Source organism: Protobothrops mucrosquamatus, unplaced genomic scaffold (assembly GCF_001527695.2).
Source record: "Protobothrops mucrosquamatus isolate PMUCROS unplaced genomic scaffold, P.Mucros_1.0 scaffold187, whole genome shotgun sequence".
NCBI lineage: Eukaryota > Metazoa > Chordata > Lepidosauria > Squamata > Viperidae > Protobothrops > Protobothrops mucrosquamatus.
The window spans coordinates 421178-438035 of NW_015386545.1; the positions used below are offsets into that span (position 1 = coordinate 421178).

The following is a 16858-nucleotide window of genomic DNA, read 5'->3' on the forward strand; positions in this document are numbered from 1 at the left end:
CTCTCTCTCTCTCTCTCTCTCTCTCTCTCTCTCTCTCTCTCTCTCTCTCTCTCTCTCTCTCTGTTTTGCCATTGCCGGCAATGGGGTGGCACGGCTTCTGGATGACGCATCCAGCCCGCGGGCTGGCAGTCTGACACCCCTGTTCTAAAATAACATGTTCTGTTTTAGGATTCCTGTAGCTCATCATTTTGAAAATTCCACCAATTGTCTTTTCACTAAAACGCCAAACAATCTGCATTCTCATTAAGCAATGAATATATTTAATAATTTCAAAAGCGCTGTGTAAAAATAATATTTCAAACTTGACTATCCTTTTAAATCCATTTAAGACTTATTTAGAAAAAAAGTCCTGTCAAGCTGTTGATTTTAATTTTTTTAAATTGTTATTTTATTTGTTTCTTTAATCCAGAATGAAGGCTCACTCACCAAATAGTTAATTGTTCTGCTATTCCCAAAACCCCTTTTCCCTTTAGAATATTTTTTATCCCAATGTGCTTGAGAAAGTGAGGTTTTAAGCAAACCCAATGCCCTTAAAGGCTCCATTGTGGACCTGAACTCATTGACTTTCCTGAGTCTTCTGGCCACTCAGACTTACAAGTCAGCTGCAAGGACCTTAAAGTCCTGCAGTTTCCTCAATGGAAACATAGGGCACTCTCTTGTTCGTTCCTTATTCAAGGAGGCTCTGCAGGCTCAGGCTTGTCAGCCAATCATCAGTCTTCACCACAATATCATATTCCAGAGACATCTTAGTCTACCATTGTTATCACTTGGAAGTGAAATGTATTATTAAATTGTAAATTATATGGAGTTATATTTTGTCCCTAAAACATAAATTTATATATGAGTTTTCATCTAGAAAATTCAGAATCCTTTATCACTTATGTAACAGCCACTTTCTGGATTACTGCAATTAAAATAAGCATAACTGGTAATAATAATAATAATAATAATAATAATAATAATAATAATAATAATAATAATAATAATAGTAGTAGTAGTAGTGGTAGTAGTAGTAGTACTAGTAATGATGATAATGTTGGAAGGCACCTTGGAGGTCATCTAGTCCAACCCACTGCTCAGGCAGGAAACCTGTACCGTTTCAGAGAAATGGCTGTCCAATCTCTTCTTTAAAAATTCCAGTGTTGGAGCATTTACCACTTCTGGAGGCAGGTTGTTCCACTGATTAATTGTTCTAACTGTCAGGAAGTTTCTCCTTAGCTCTAGGTTGCTTCTCTCTTTGGTTAGTTTCCATCCATTGCTTGTTGTCTTACGTTCAGGTGCTTTAGATACAACCTCTTATCTTTTATTCATTACTTCCGATTTAATACATGTTACCCATCTTCTTTTAGATTAGTGGTTCTCAACCTTCCTAATGCCGCGACCCCACGCACCCACGTGACCACACATGACCCACACGCACAACCACACGTGACCCACACGTGACCCACACGCACGCAGAAAAGGAAATAACTCCAACCAAGGAAATGGGCAGAAAGTCCTGGCGTTTCTACAAAGCAGCAGCAGCAGCAGCAAATCAGGGTTTCCCAGTTCTTGGCTCCGAGCAGCCCGGCGCAAAGCGGCCTTTCCTCTTAGGCAGCCCTTGGAAAAATGCACTTTTTTCTGTCTTCCCCCTCCCTCCTTTCATGGCCCCAGTGGGAAGAGGGGAGGGGAGAGCCACTTCTTCCACCCTCTTCCCTCCCCTTGCAAGAGCCCGGTTCGCCAGCGATCAGAACCTGAGAGGGAACCCATGACAAGTGTTACCGCGGTGGCCAAACCCTTTCACCCTCATGCACCCTCACACACTCACTCGCGACCCTGCCCTGTTTCCTCCACCCCACTGGGGAGTTCAGTTGCCCGTCTGCCTGGCTCTTCCTCCACCCTCCGGGTGAAGGGAGCCTGCCCGTGAAGGCTTCGTGCAGGGGGATTCTTACGTCGTGTCACCTCCCCGCCTCCGGGAGCTGGGCTTGGCTGGCTGGCAGAGGCTCCCCTTTTCTCAGTCCAGACACAAAGGGGAGTTGCTGCTAAATTGCCAGTCTCAGCGTCTGGCCCGTGGGCGCTGCGAAGCCCCACCCCGCCCTATCCTGCTGCTGCTGCTCCACTCCACCCACCGTCTGCTGAGCTCGAGCTCGCCCTTCTTCCTTCCTTCCTTCCTTCCTTCCTTCCTTCCTTCCTTTCCTCCCTCCTTCCTTACTTCCTCCCTTCCCAAGAGCGCTCCGACCCTCGCGCGCTGGTCCGACACAGTCTTTGGATGCCTGGAGCATAGAGATGGCTCTCCTGCTCGAGCTAGAGTGGCCCCCTCAGCCGGCCGAATCTCGCCGCCATCGGTTGAGGTCTTTTCGGTGAAGTTGCGGGCAAGCCGAAGAAGAGGGGCCTGGCAGAAGGTTCTCTGCACCCCTCCTGTACCGCCATGTTGCCAGGGAAGGAGAGGAGAGAAAAGAATGGGAGAGGGGACAGGAGAGGGGGAGAAAGGGGGGTAGAAGAAAGAAAAGAAAAGGAAAGAAAAAGAAACTCTGCTTCTTGTGCGGAGCCGGCAATCGCGGAGCAAGATGCCTGTTCGGTGCGGCGACAGGCAAGCCCAGGCGCTCCTGGGTGGCCATGGCAAGCAGCAGCGAGGGCGCAGGGTGACCACCGGCTGGGCCACCAGCTGGCCCAGTCCAAGGGAGGTAAGGCACCCGCCGGGCCCCACGCATGCCAGCAACCCTCCCTGCACCCACTGCTGCTCCGCTAGCCTTACCTTGGCCACCGCACGTTCAGTGCGGCGGCAGGCAGACCCAGGCATTCCTGGGCGGCCATGGCACGCGGCAGCGAGGGCGCAGGGTGACCACCAGCTGGGCCACCAGCTGGCCCATCCCAAGGGAGGTAAGGCACCTGCTGGGCCCCACGCGCACCAGCAACCCTTCCTGCGCCCACCAGCCTCCCACCTCCCACCCCTGGCCCTCTTTTACTTACATTTAGTAGTTGCTCAGCAGGGAGGGGTGGAAATGTCCAGAAAGTTCACCTTAGCTGCAGACAACTTGCAGCACCGTTTGCAGACTGGGACTTTTGGCGGGCTCAGCAGGGCAGAGACAACCTGGACAATTCCTATTGGCTTTTGAAAGCCAATAGAATTAGACTCTATTCAAGAGAGTCTATTCTATTGGCTTTCGAACACCAATAGAATAGAGTCTCTTGAATAGAGTCTATTCTATTGGCTTTCAAAAGCCAATAGAATAAGAGGGAGTAGCACAGCTAAGGAAAAGGGAAAAAAAATGGCGGACTGCGTTGTTTGGCAACCCCCGTGAAATGGTCGTTTGACCCCAAATGGGGTCGCGACCCACAGGTTGAGAACCGCTGTTTTAGATGATAACTTCCTAGATTTTATACTTGCACCGATAATAGACAGCTATTTAAAAATTAAAATGTAGTACGTTACATTTTTGTCATTTTATTTTTGTTTTGCTAATATTTATCTCAGCTGTTTCATTTTTACTTTTGTACTGTAATTTTTTTTTTCAAATTTTACTGGTCATTGACCAAACAGCATTACCATTTGGTAATTAAAGTTAGTTAATTTTTTTAGTGAAATCTCATTTTTGGCTCATTTTCAATTTTTAATTTACTTCTATTCCAAGATCTTCTACAAGTACCATTACCAGCTAGGTAATTTAAAGCCCTGCACAGCATGGGTCAAGTCTACTTGAAAAACTGTCTCACTCCAATAGGACTGGCTTACCCACCCCCGCGCTGGCAGAGAGGGAACATTGACGATCCCATCAGCTAAAGAATAGTGGGATCCAGGAGCCTTCTCTGCCATGGATCCTGCCCTTTGGAACATCTTATCCCCTGAAGTGAAATTGTAACAGTCTTAAGACCTGCCTCTGACAGATGGCTTGGGGACCCAATGGAGGAGCTTCATACTGGAGGTGGTTGATTAATTAAGATTCAATGCCACCTCCCTTTCTCCCCACTGTGTCTGTCTCCCTTCTTTGCCATTTTGTCTATTAATGATTTTATTTGCTATGTTTTATAGTGGATGATTCTATGCTTTTCAATGTTTTTTTATGTTGTAAGCTGCCCAGAGTAATTTAATATGATATGGGTGTCAAATAAACAAACAAACAAACAAATAAATAAATAATTCTTCAACCTGTACTTGTCATTTGATTTTTTATATCCTAAGTAAAGAAATTGGTCTTTGTTAAAGTTCATTATGTTATTTTAATACCATTCCACCTAAATAATTTTAATATTATTTTTGTATTAATTATTCTACTCAATTGTTCTTTCATGTTTAGATTTGTTAAGAATTGCCTCATCTCATCCAAACCATTAAACTACTGAATAGTAAAAGACAGTTATGGCATCTCACAAATGGACACCTTGATCTCCATTTTTTTAGTCATCTATTTATTCATTTATCATGTCATTCAGCCCACATTTAATTAGCTTACATAGGCATCCACTCTGTGAATATATACAGAGCATATTTTCAAAAATTGAAACCACAAAAAACTTGGTAATTTTTGCTTTAACTAATCTTTTTGTGTATTTTTCTTTAAAGTGCCTCAGTATCAGCTTGGGGTATATGAGTGAGATAAATTATTTCTTTGCTGATGTCTTTATTGTTAAATATATTCTTCATGAATATTGTTACCATTGCTGCAATAATAATGTACTTCATGGTAATCTATCTCCCATTATTTGCTCAATTACCCAATGTGATGGAGTAAAAGATTTCTGTGCTAATTGAGAATATATCCACTTATCTATTTTTAATAGATTTGTATTTTCTAATGATCACAGTAAGATCGTGGATAAAATGACTTTGTTTTTGTTTCATTAAAAAAACATTTAAATTGCCATTTTGCTGGAAACTACACTATGTAGATCACCAGATTTTTAAATATGTTGGGTTCGTGATATGTTTCATTTCCTTGCTTGCTTCCTTTTTCCTAAATCTGAAACATTTTTTTAATTAGCTTTATATCACAATGTTACTTTATTTGCAGTCAACAAATGTCGTCCAATAGTACCACCAAGCAACGTGAGGATTATTCAGGGTGCAAAATCTCAAATGAATGAAGATTTTTTATCTGGTGATCTAGTGATATTTGGATGTATTGGACAGTTGAAAATCAAAGGATCTAATAAAATTACCTGTACAGCTGATGGCACTTGGAGCGCACCTGTTCCAGAATGTATAGGTGAGTGAAGGGAAGTTAAGTGAACTCTGAGTGTGATTATTACATTCCTTTGTCATGGTTGGATCACTCTTTGATTGGCTTGGAGTTCCACGGGCTGCTCCCCACTACAGAAAGACTGAACCTATTTGGTCTACCCCAGACAACTGATGAACCCCAATTGGTTCTAAATGGAACTTTCTAGGTGAAATGGGAGAAGAGAGATCTAGAGTACCATTGGAGGACAAGTAGTGAAGCCAAGTGAGTATGACTTAGAACTATTACTAAGATCTATCTCATGGTGCTAAGAGCAGTGAAGTATCCATAGTATTCTGTCCTTATTGCACCTGCAGATAGTTATTTGGTGGTTTTATTCAAGGCAACCCAGGTTTTTGTAAGAAGGATTGTGAGAAATATGCTAGGCATACGTTGGATAAATCATTGGATGGTCCTACCTTCACTTAAGGAGCCAATAGTGTACTCTTTCCTTAATAAGTCACTACTAGCTGGATAAATATTGTCCAGTCCCCAACCTGCCCTTCCTGGGGAAGGTTTTTAAGAAGATGCAATTGTTTCAGAAAACTGTGGAGGGAGTGAATTATTGTGTCTCTTTTCAGTCAGATTTCAGATCTGAGTACAGAATTAAAATGGAATTCATCATACCTGTGGTGAGAGTAGGATGCATCCATTCTTTCTCTCCTTGATATTTTAGTGGCTTTTAATCAGGGTAACTTTCTGGGCTGGCTTCAAGGATTGAGTTGGGTAGCACTGTGTTACACTAGTTCTTCTTCTTCCTTTGAGATAGTTCTAGTCAGCATTCATGGAAGGAGAAGTCTAGCCCACAGATTGTGCTTTGCGGGTTGCCTCAGTGCTCAGCACCCTTCCCATGTCTGTTTAATATTAACATGAAGACACTGGGTGAGTGTTCTGCCCCAGCTATGTGAGTCCTTGTTAAGCTCACAAGGAGAAACCCCTCTTCCAACAAGCAGGCTGGAACCTCAGGAAAAAACCAATCCCCTTTTATTATTCACAGACCTGAGACAATGTCCAAGGCAAACAAAACACAGTTCACAGAAACTTGATTCCTCAACACAAATGGTTGCCTTCGGCAACCACACCTCCCACACCTTCCTTTTTATTATGCAGCCAAGGCGTGGCTTACTAATACCTTCTCCTTTGCCTTTGGAGCCACCCCATTGCATTCCTCTGTCCCACTCTCTTTTCTTGCCGGTGTTTATGTGTATCCTGGATATCTTCCAGCTGTGAGTCATCACTGTCCAACTCAGACTCCCAGCACAGCTGTGTTTCAGCCTGAGCGTGAGTAGAGGGGCCAGGCTCCTGATCAGACTGTAAATCTTGGAACTCCTCAGAGCCTTCCTCTGACTCTGATGTCACTCAAGGCCCCTCCTCCTCTAATTCACCAGACTCAGCTGCGGGGCCCACTGGCTGGCGAGGAATCACAACAGTGAGGCTTAAGGCATTTCATTTGATTGTGAAAATAACTGAATAGTAGATGGCATTAAAATTTATTATTATTCATCTTTTTAGTAATACAGCATTCTTTTTTATTCAAGCAAATAAAGAGGATATTAATGAAAAAAACATTTTGTTTATATTTTATGGTAGAAATAACTTGCCAGGCAGACCATATTGAAAATGGAAACATACTATCTCCAAGGTTCATTTATAAGGAAGGTGAGAGAATCCGATTCTCCTGTATTGAAGGATACACATTTGCTGACAGACCAGATGCATTGTGTACCGAGAATGGATGGGGTTCAAAGCTTGAATGTAAAGGTCTGTATGAGTTTCTAATGGTCATGATTTTTTGAAATCTTATACACATTTTATTCTTTTTACTATGCATGCCTAGAATTGCAGCTCCTATCAATCTGACCTAGTTAAAAACTTTGTGGTAAAATAGGGAAAGAAGTCTCTGTATGTTTACATTTGATTTTGTTTTTATCAGACATACAGAAAACAGGAATAACAAGCATTCCCTTTGAAGACTCATCCTTCCATTTTTTAACATATAAAAGAAAATATTGTCTCAATTTTCCTCTAGATTTATGGATTATTTACATGCATACTGAATTGATTTCCTAAACTAGCTATTATTAGTTTTAAAGGGATAATTTAAAAAGAACCATTAAGCTTATAATTTCAAAATTTTAATAATCTTGGATTAATTAAAACTCAGGATTCATGGGTTCATGGAACTTGTGGAGCTGAATGGCATATTATACTTCCTTTAATCTTAATTGATCAGACTTAGAAATATCTTTCTTCAAAGAAGGGCATTATTCTTCTGAAGATCGTTTGAGGCAAGCATTTATTTCTGTCTGCAATCTATCATAAGTAATATGGCTCAGCAATAAATGAGGGGCCAAAGAGGAATGAATGTTTCATGTAGCATTTCTTGGACAGAGGAACACAATTCACCAAGACAGTTTGTATCTAACTCACAAAGTGTAGAAAAAGTAATTGTTTCTTTTAGGGAAAATTTGGGTGATAGTCCCACAAGGAGGCAACTCAGTCTATTTTGGAGATATGTTTAAAGGGCAGAATTGATCCACAAATCAGTTGGCCATCTTTGTTTTAGACTGAAATCACCTTATGACTTCAGTATTGGTGGTTCTTACATTTGGGCACTAATTTCACTCTTTTTTTTCCTGAGTATTGTAATATCACATAAAGCTAAGCAACAAAGTAAGAATGGAGCAGCAGCTTTAGGGCAGGGTTCGCCAACATGGTCGGTATCAACCCCCGGGATCAATGACCGATAAATGGCTGGGTAAATAACTGGTCGATAAATGATGGAAAGTCATTGGGATCAACTAATCTCGTAGGATCTCTGTAGTCTTTCATATCGATCCCTAGTCCTGAAGGTAAGGTAGCTAGCAAAGAAAGTGCATTAGCCAGGGATTGGCTGGTCAGTGACCAGTGAGAGCAACCTTGAGTTGTCTCTATCAGCTGTGTGTTTTTTTTACTAACCTTGATTATCATTATTGTTCATCACAGAGTCAGCCAGATTGGATTTGGCATTGTTGTCCACCTATTGAGAACTTCCCAAGGACCTGGGATAGGTAAATGTTCTTGTTTCATGGTGTAAAAGGTTGACCACATATTTTTATTCATATTCCTCCATAGAAATTCAGTGTTTCCCTCCACAAATGACAAATGGCCGCTTTCGACCTAGACGAGCTCAATATACATACAATGATGAAATTGAGACAATATGTGATGAAGGGTATGTCCTTGGAGGCCCAGGAAAAGTTTCCAAATGCACCGCACTTGATTGGAGTCCTCCTGCTGTCTGTAAACGTAAGTAGTTTTTTCTATAAAGTTTCTTTCTGGAACAGAAATTGCTTCATTGTTTATGAATATATTCCTATAGTTATGCTAGATGAGGTAATATAATTATGGTGAGAGGAGACTAGTTTATTAGGATTTCTATAATTTTTCTCATAAAAAAATACCAAAGCTTTTTTAAAAAAACAAAATAAAACACCCATATCTCGTCACAGTGAGTGGAGGAAATCCAGTACCAGAAAAGTGGCAAAACGTTTATTGTACACTTTCTGAACTAAAAGCTCCACTCAGACACACATTCACACCTATACTTGTACAACTCAGGATCTGAATCTGAGATACAGGCAGATGCATTCAGGCATGTTCTAGGGCAGTGATGGCAAACCTTTTAGAGACCGAGTGCCCAAACTGCAACCCAAAACCTACTTATGCATCGTCGGGCGCCAGGTGGGTGTGGCCCATTGACTGGGTGTGGCCCATTGGCTGGGTGTAGCCAATTGGGTGGGCGTGGCTGCGGTGATAATGGCAGACTGGGTGGGACTAAAAAGTTCAATCAATCAATTCCAACTTTGCAAGATCTTTTTTTTCCCCGCAAGAAGTTGAAATTGACTGATTGATTGAACCTTCTTTTTTGTTTTGCACACGGCGGAGGCCTAAAGCAAAAACATTTTATAAAACCCAGCTGAAGGCCTAGGACTGGGGTGACGGTGCGCGTGCCCACAGAGAGGGCTCTGAGTGCCGCCTCTGGCACCCATGCCATAGGTTCGCCACCACTGTTCTAGGGAAACTGTGAGATGTTCTTGAAATATGGCATATGTGGATTTCCCCAAAGTCCTCTCTGTTGATTAGTATTCTGTGTTACTGGTAGATCCACCTGTTCCTTCGTCAGCTATACAAGTCAGAAATTTCTTGGTAGTGGCAAAGTTTGATTCCCAACAGATGTCAAGATAACTGAAATGTTCTATTCAACATGCAAAGTCTGGAAGTAAGTTAATGGCAGAAACATAACACTGAGAGCAGTGTGGGAAGAGAAGGTATGGTGAAAGTATCCAAGAACCATGAAAGCGTTGCAGGCCACACATTGCATTTTCCCCCCTTCCTACTCAGTAATTTTTTAAAAAATCTTTCAGTCACCTTGCTCAAACAGGAAGTAAATGTTAATAGCATTTTGTAATCCTTTAAAAACAAAAAAGATGTTTGTTTTGTCTTCAATTGATGCACTTAGGGTTTGAATGTTCACAATTTGACAAGTAGAGATATAGTAAAAGATTAGTTCCACTGCTTCTTACATATAATTTGACACTTGTGTTGTTTTTGACCATAAGCTACAAGTCTTCTGAAATCCTCATGTGATAGGAAGAACAATAAAATTTGTCTACCAGTGGTTTGTAAGACTAATAAATATCCATCCAACAATAAACTGTTTGACATATTTCTGGAAGGAATAAAGCACCCTTGTTGAAGCTCCTGGCCATTTTCCAGCCTAGCAGTCTACCAACTATGCCATTTTGGAACAGAGACTTTTTAGCCTTGGTCTATTTTAAATCCTGAATAATTTTACTGGAGAAATGCTCAGATCTCTGGTGAATTTCATCCCAGCTTGCAAGGGAATGTTGGTGTTATGTATTAAGCAATTCAAAAGGTCTGTTATAAAAAACAGTTAACTGATTGTTCTATTTGAATTATAGACTGACTGTATAACTTTAAGCCTTTATTTTAGGTGGGAATGAGTATTTTACATTGATTGGCTGCCGCCTAGTGGGGGTCCGTATAAATATAAGTCAAGCAGCTGCTAGAACTTGCTTCTGTGAGAACCTAATAAAGAGCTGTTATTTCAACTTCATGTCTTCAATGCCTCGCTGTTCCCACTACACAACAGTGGCAACGAGGTGGGATTATGCTGCTAGGAAGAAAGAGCTAAGTCACTTAGGGGTAAGACCAGGCAACAGCGCCCTGGTTGGAACTGCATTCCCCCCTTCTGCCTGCCAGTACACAAACTCTGGAGGTATCACCTTCCTAAGGGACCCATTCCTAGGAAACTCACAGAAGTCCTAGCAGCATAAGGCATTGGAGATGGAATAACAGCCAAGCCATGGCCAAAGTTGGCAAGCTTTCTGAGTTTGATGTGACGCATCCCGAATGCTGGAGTTCATACGTCTCAAGAGTAGAAAACTACTTCAGAGTGAACCTTGTCAGAGAAGATAATTTAAAAGCTGCAACCTTGTTGTGCGTGTGTTGCCAAGCCACCTTTGATATAGACGAGAACCTCATCGATCCTGCTACATTGGAGTCAGTCACCTTCGCTGACTTGAAACAAAGACTCAATGAGCACTTTGAACCAAGATTGTCCATTATTGCATATAGACACACGTTCGAGCAGAGAGAACAGCAGCCAGGTGAAACAGTTGCTGAATTTGTGGCTACCCTACACCAAGCGTCCTGGCTCTGCGAATTTCCCAACCTAGAAGACAGGCTCCGGGACTGACTGGTATGTGGCCTTAGAAGTAGAGACCTGCAGCAGAGGCTGTTTGCTAAAGAGACCCTGACATTCCAGTATGCACTGAAAGAAGTGATGGCAGAAGAGGCTGCAGGTGGAGCCATCAAGGCTTTACATCCCTCAAAGAATCTTCCCAGCCAGACGACTGTGCATCATGAAGAGTCAGAGAGAACAGAAGACCCAGACGTAGACATTGAGATCGACCGGGTGCAGAAGATCCCAGAAAGAAGGCAGCTGCCGCTAGACAAGGCAGTTCTCTTCCCTAGCTGTCTTGGCTGCGGTGGATGACACCAGTGCTCAGAATGCCGGTTTCGCACAGCTGTGTGCCGAGCACGTGGCAAACAAGGCCACATTGCTACCGTCTGTAAAGGTCGCCAGAGAGAATCTCTACACGAAGACTTCCCCAGGAGAGGTAATGGGGCCCCGGGGTAGGGTAGAATAGAATAGGATTTTGCTCTGGAAGAAGAAGCATTCTCAGAACTGGAGCCCATCGCCCCCCTAAAATAAAAGCTTAGACTAAAAGTCAAGCTGCAAGGAGTTCCATGCTCCATGGAACTGGACACTGGATCAGCTGTGTCTATAATTTCCTATAAGACTTTTAATTTCATCTGCAGACATGGCGGGAAACGAGTCAGACTCAAGCCATCAGATTTAGTTTTGACAGATTTTCAAAACTCCCGCATAGCGGTTAAAGGAAAAGCTACAATAAAAGTGTCATTCAGAGAATTTGAGGGTCCCCTCAGTGTCATGGTCGTTGAAGGCCAGAGGACAACTCTGATCAGCCTAGATTGGTTTGATGCCCTGGGCATCCATGTGACTGGCATCAACAGAACCCAAACAGCAGATTTGGCAGCTATCTGCCAGGAGTTTGCGGACGTATTCAGTCCCAATTTAGGGAAATACAAAGGAGTACCAATTGCTCTCCACCTCTTTCATCTAAAATGTTTTTATATGTTATAATCTTATCTAATTGGATAAATTTTGGATGTACATGCATTTCTAACGATGAGATCCAACTCGGTACCTGGTATAATTTGGTTGCCAGATTTTTGCCCATATATCGATAAGAGCTTGTCTAATATAGTGCCTTCGAAAATATTTGTGTATTTTATATTTATGATCCCATAATATAGCATGCCATCCTATTTGTAGGTCATGGCCTTCCAGACATAATAGTCTCCTGTTCTTTAATAATATCCAATCCCTTACCCATACTAGTGCTGTAGCCTGGTAGTATTTCTCCAAGTCAGGAAGGCCAAATCCCCCTCTTTCCTTTGAGTCCTGCAATAATTTTAATTTAATCCTTGCTCTTTTTCCTTGCCAGATAAATTTAAGCATAATTTTATTCAAATTTTGAAAAAAAAAATCTTGTCTAGTTTTATAGGTATGCATTGAAACAAGAATAAAATTTTCGGCAACACGTTCATTTTAATCACCGCAATTCTGCCCATAAAAGAGAGCTGTAAGTTAGTCCAAATATCGAGGTCTTTTTGGATCTGTTCTATTAACTTATCATAATTATCCCTTTTAAGTGTAGCACATCTGGCAGTCAATTGTATCCCTAAATATCTAATCTTGTTTGTAATTTGAACACCTATTCTGACAACCAATTCATTTTCCTGGATTTTGGTCATGTTTTTGACGAGCATTTTAGTTTTTTCTTTATTTATCTTTAAGCCTGCTATTTCCCCATATCTACTCAGTGTTTCCATCAATCTTATCCCTGATTGTAATGGTTCTTCGATTATAAAACTAAGTCATCTGCAAAGGCTTGTATTTTATATGTCTCTTTCTTAATCTCTAAACCTTTGATCTGTTCATCTTGCCGAATTACTCTAGTTAATACCTCAAGAGATAATATAAACAACAGTGGTGATAGTGGGCAACCTTGCCTCGTGCCTTTTTGGATTTGGAAGCTATCAGTTGATTCTCCATTGATTATTACTTTGGCCACCTGTTTAGAATAGACTGATTTAAACATATTTAAAAAAATTCCCCCGAAATCCATATACAATAATTGGTTGAACATAAAATCCCATTTTACGTTGTCGAATGCTTTTTGTGCATCAAGAAAAATTAAACACATTTGCTTTTTATTATGCACTTCATAATACTCCAATATGTCCAAAACTGTCTTAACATTGTTTCTTATGTATCTTTTAGATAGAAAGCCGTTTTGATCAGAATGTATAAAATCCACTAAAAACCTTTCAAGTCTTTGCGCCATTATTGCCATGAAAATCTTATAATCCGAGTTCAAAAGAGAAATGGGTCTATAGTTCTTGATTTGCGCCTGGTCTGTATTTTCTTTAGGAATCAAAGTAAGGAAAGCTTCTTCCCATGAAGCTGGTATTTTAGCTTGGGTTAAAACCTCATTAAATAAATCCAACAGCATTGGGCTTAAAGATTCTTGTGCGATTTTATACATTTCTACAGGTATACCATCTGGCCCAGGTGCTTTATTATTCTTTTGTTTCTTAATTGCGACCGAGAGTTCTAAATGTGTTATCTCTTTATTCAGCAGAGTTTTAAATTCTTCTGGCACCTTTGGTAAATCAGCTAATTGTAAATACTGTACTATGTCATAGTTATTTTTCTTTTCATCGTCTTTGTATAAATTCTTATAAAACTCGTATGCCACTAGTTTCTTTCCTTCGTTCTGGCATATCATATCACCCTTGGCATTATAAAGTTTGGTAACCCTCTGCTTATTGTTATGTTTTTTGATTTTATAAGCCAACCATCTCCCTGGTTTATTGGTGTTTTCGAAGAAGTTTTGTTTAGTACATTTTATCTGCTGTCCTAAATCTTCCTTCATGATAATATCCATCTTATGTTTAATTAAATTTATCTGTTGCTTCAGATCACATCTTTGTGGTTCCTTTTGCAGGTTTTCCTCAACTTTACTTAGTTCTTCTTCTAATTGTCTTTGACGTTGTGTTTTGATTTTATGTTGCCTAGCCATATAAGAAATTGCAATGCCTCTCATGTAAGCTTTAGCTGTGTCTCATAAATTTTGGCAATTTGTGTCTTCCTTCTTATTTAACTTAAAAAACAGGTCCAATTGTTCTTCTAATTTTAATTTGAATTCTTTATGGTTTAAGATTGCCCTTTTCAGAGTCCATCTCCTCATGTTTTTTTGCCCCTTCCATCTAATTCTAATCGGATTGTGGTCAGCCCAGGTATTCGTATCAATTACAATCTCCTCTACTTCTAAATTTAAGTCAGCTGACATCCACACCATATCAATTCTAGACCATGATTGATGACGTCCAGAGTAGAAGGTAAACTGTTTTTTCCCTAGATTCCTTTCTCTCCAAGTATCCTGGATATTGAACTCATCTGCCATTTTTAAGAATGTATCAGGTATTGTTCCTCTAATTCTTTTTCTACTCTTTCCACATTTATAGTCTAGGTTCTTATCCACAATTGCGTTGTAGTCACCTATTATGCAGATGCTGTCATATTCCATCTGACTAATGATGTTATGGAGTTTCTTATAGAAATGTTTTTGCCCATCATCCGGGGCATAAATTCCAACCAGGAGAATTTTAGTTTTATTCAAGATTATTTCCACTATTAAGATTCTGCCATCTTCATCCTTATAAATTTGCTTAGCCACAATTTCTTGTTTGATATATACTACCACTCCTCCTTTCTTATATTGCAAAAGTGCCGCAAACATATTCCCCAATTTAGGACAATTTAATAAATATTGATGTTGTTTTTTTATGTGGACTTCTTGTAACATAATTATATCTAAATTCATCTTATTAAGCCTATTTAGAAACTTCTTCCTTTTAGTTGGAGAATTGAGGCCATTAACATTAATAGATATAGATTCAACTTTTTGCTTTTACACAACAGTTTGTACAAACCATTTCTATAACAATAAATCTAATTAACAAAAACAAATCAAGTTTTCATTTTTCTTTTTCATTGCAAGCAGAAAATCTGGAAGCAATTTCAAAGTAGAAGCAAAATTAGATATATTCTCTTCTTTGGATATAAGAATCAGTTTGACCATCTCTGCTTCTCTTTGCAGTGGGGAATAATATATACCTCTATTGGTATTAATCTTTATCATAATTCATATTAAGGGAATCCTCTATATAATTTCAATTTTTTAAAATTATTTTTTTAACACAAAGGGAGACAACCCTTTCCCTAGTTTAGATATTTTACTAACTTTAAGCTCAAGTTGAATATAATACTCAAATATTATACATAAAAGGGAAAGCAAAGCAAAACAAAACAACAACAACAACAACAACAACAATTTCTGTATTTTAAACCCGGAAACAAAACACAAAACTACATTAAGGTTTTCACAGTATTAGAAAACAAACAAACAAAAAAAACTAGAGGACATATATTTACAAACTTATTGTATACACATGAAGCTACCTTAATGCTTTCTTTCAATATATATATTTCAAAACTTATAAAAATCCATCCTAACTAATTTAATCATTAAATTTAAGTCATTCCTCCAGCTTGTCTTCATAGAATGAATTTTTTTTCTTCCCAAGGGTATTTATCTTTTCTTCAAGGAGTTCTCAGTCTTATTTATATCCATAAGGCAAATATTCCAAGATTGTACTGTTAAACATTGTAGATTAACCTGGGCCAAATCCTTGTAGAATAAAATTTCCATCTCTGAGATGTCTATCATAACTTTTATTCTCAAAGAATTCTCGACCTTGTTGATATCTATGAGGAAAAAACTTGACCTCTTAAAAGTTGTGAATTTACTTGACATTCTTTTTTCAGTTGCATTGGGAGAATTATACTCAAACCATCATCATAATAAAAGCTGATGTCAGATTTATATTTCAAAGGTACAGTTAGATTATTTGTGTTATCCCCCATTTGTAGAGTTGACACAGTAGGTCAATAGTTTTCTACAGTGGGTTGATAATCTCTTGTAATCTCCTCTGTATCATTAGCATCATTAAACCCTAGTTTATCTATGATATAACTGATTTTCTGTATAGACCAGGTGTAGGCAACCTTGGCTCTTTTATGACTCGTGGACTTCAACTTCCAGAATTCCTGAGCCAGCATGGCTCGCTCAGGAATTCTGGGAGTTGAAGTCCACGAGTCATAAAAGAGCCAAGGTTGCCTACCCCTGTATAGACTTTTGGAAGATTTCTTTGATGACAAACTCCAGCTCAGAATTAAACATCTTTGTTTTAGACTGAAATCACCTTATGACTTCAGTATTGGTGGTTCTTACATTTGGGCACTAATTTCACTCTTTTTTTTCCTGAGTATTGTAATATCACATAAAGCTAAGCAACAAAGTAAGAATGGAGCAGCAGCTTTAGGGCAGGGTTCGCCAACATGGTCGGTATCAACCCCCTGGGTCAATGACCGATAAATGGTTGGGTAAATAACTGGTCAATAAATGATGGAAAGTCATTGGGATCAACTAATCTCTTAGGGTCTCTGTAGTCTTTCACATCGATCCCTAGTCCTGAAGGTAAGGTAGCTAGCAAAGAAAGTGCATTAGCCAGGGATTGGCTGGTCAGTGACCAGTGAGAGCAACCTTAAGTTGTCTCTATCAGTTGTGTGGTTTTTTTTTTACTAACCTTGATTATCATTATTGTTCATCACACAGTCAGCCAGATATTCAGATTGGATTTGGCATTGTTGTCCACCTATTGAAAACTTCCCAAGGACCTGGGATAAATGTTCTTGTTTCATGGTGTAAAAGATTGACCACATATTTTTATTCATATTCCTCCATAGAAATTCAGTGTTCCCCTCCACAAATGACAAATGGCCACTTTCGACCTAGACAAGCTCAATATACATACAATGATGAAATTGAGACAATATGTAATGAAGGGTATGACTTTGGAGGGCCAGGAAAAGTTTCCAAATG

General features: G+C 39.8%; 1 protein-coding gene across 1 annotated transcript in view; it reads left to right on the plus strand.

Annotated features, from left to right (window-relative positions):
- The window catches only part of LOC114922415 (complement factor H-like), a gene marked incomplete at its 3' end in the record, with an annotated part of 31380 nt that extends 14527 nt beyond the window's left edge, over window positions 1-16853 (plus strand). Inside the window, exons 5-8 of the mRNA XM_029283697.1 lie at window positions 4989-5183; window positions 6786-6956; window positions 8310-8483; window positions 16723-16853. Of these exons, the coding sequence (XP_029139530.1) occupies window positions 4989-5183; window positions 6786-6956; window positions 8310-8483; window positions 16723-16853 (671 nt within the window). The remainder of the gene's footprint in view (window positions 1-4988; window positions 5184-6785; window positions 6957-8309; window positions 8484-16722) is intronic.
- Between the last annotated feature and the right edge of the window lie 5 nt (window positions 16854-16858).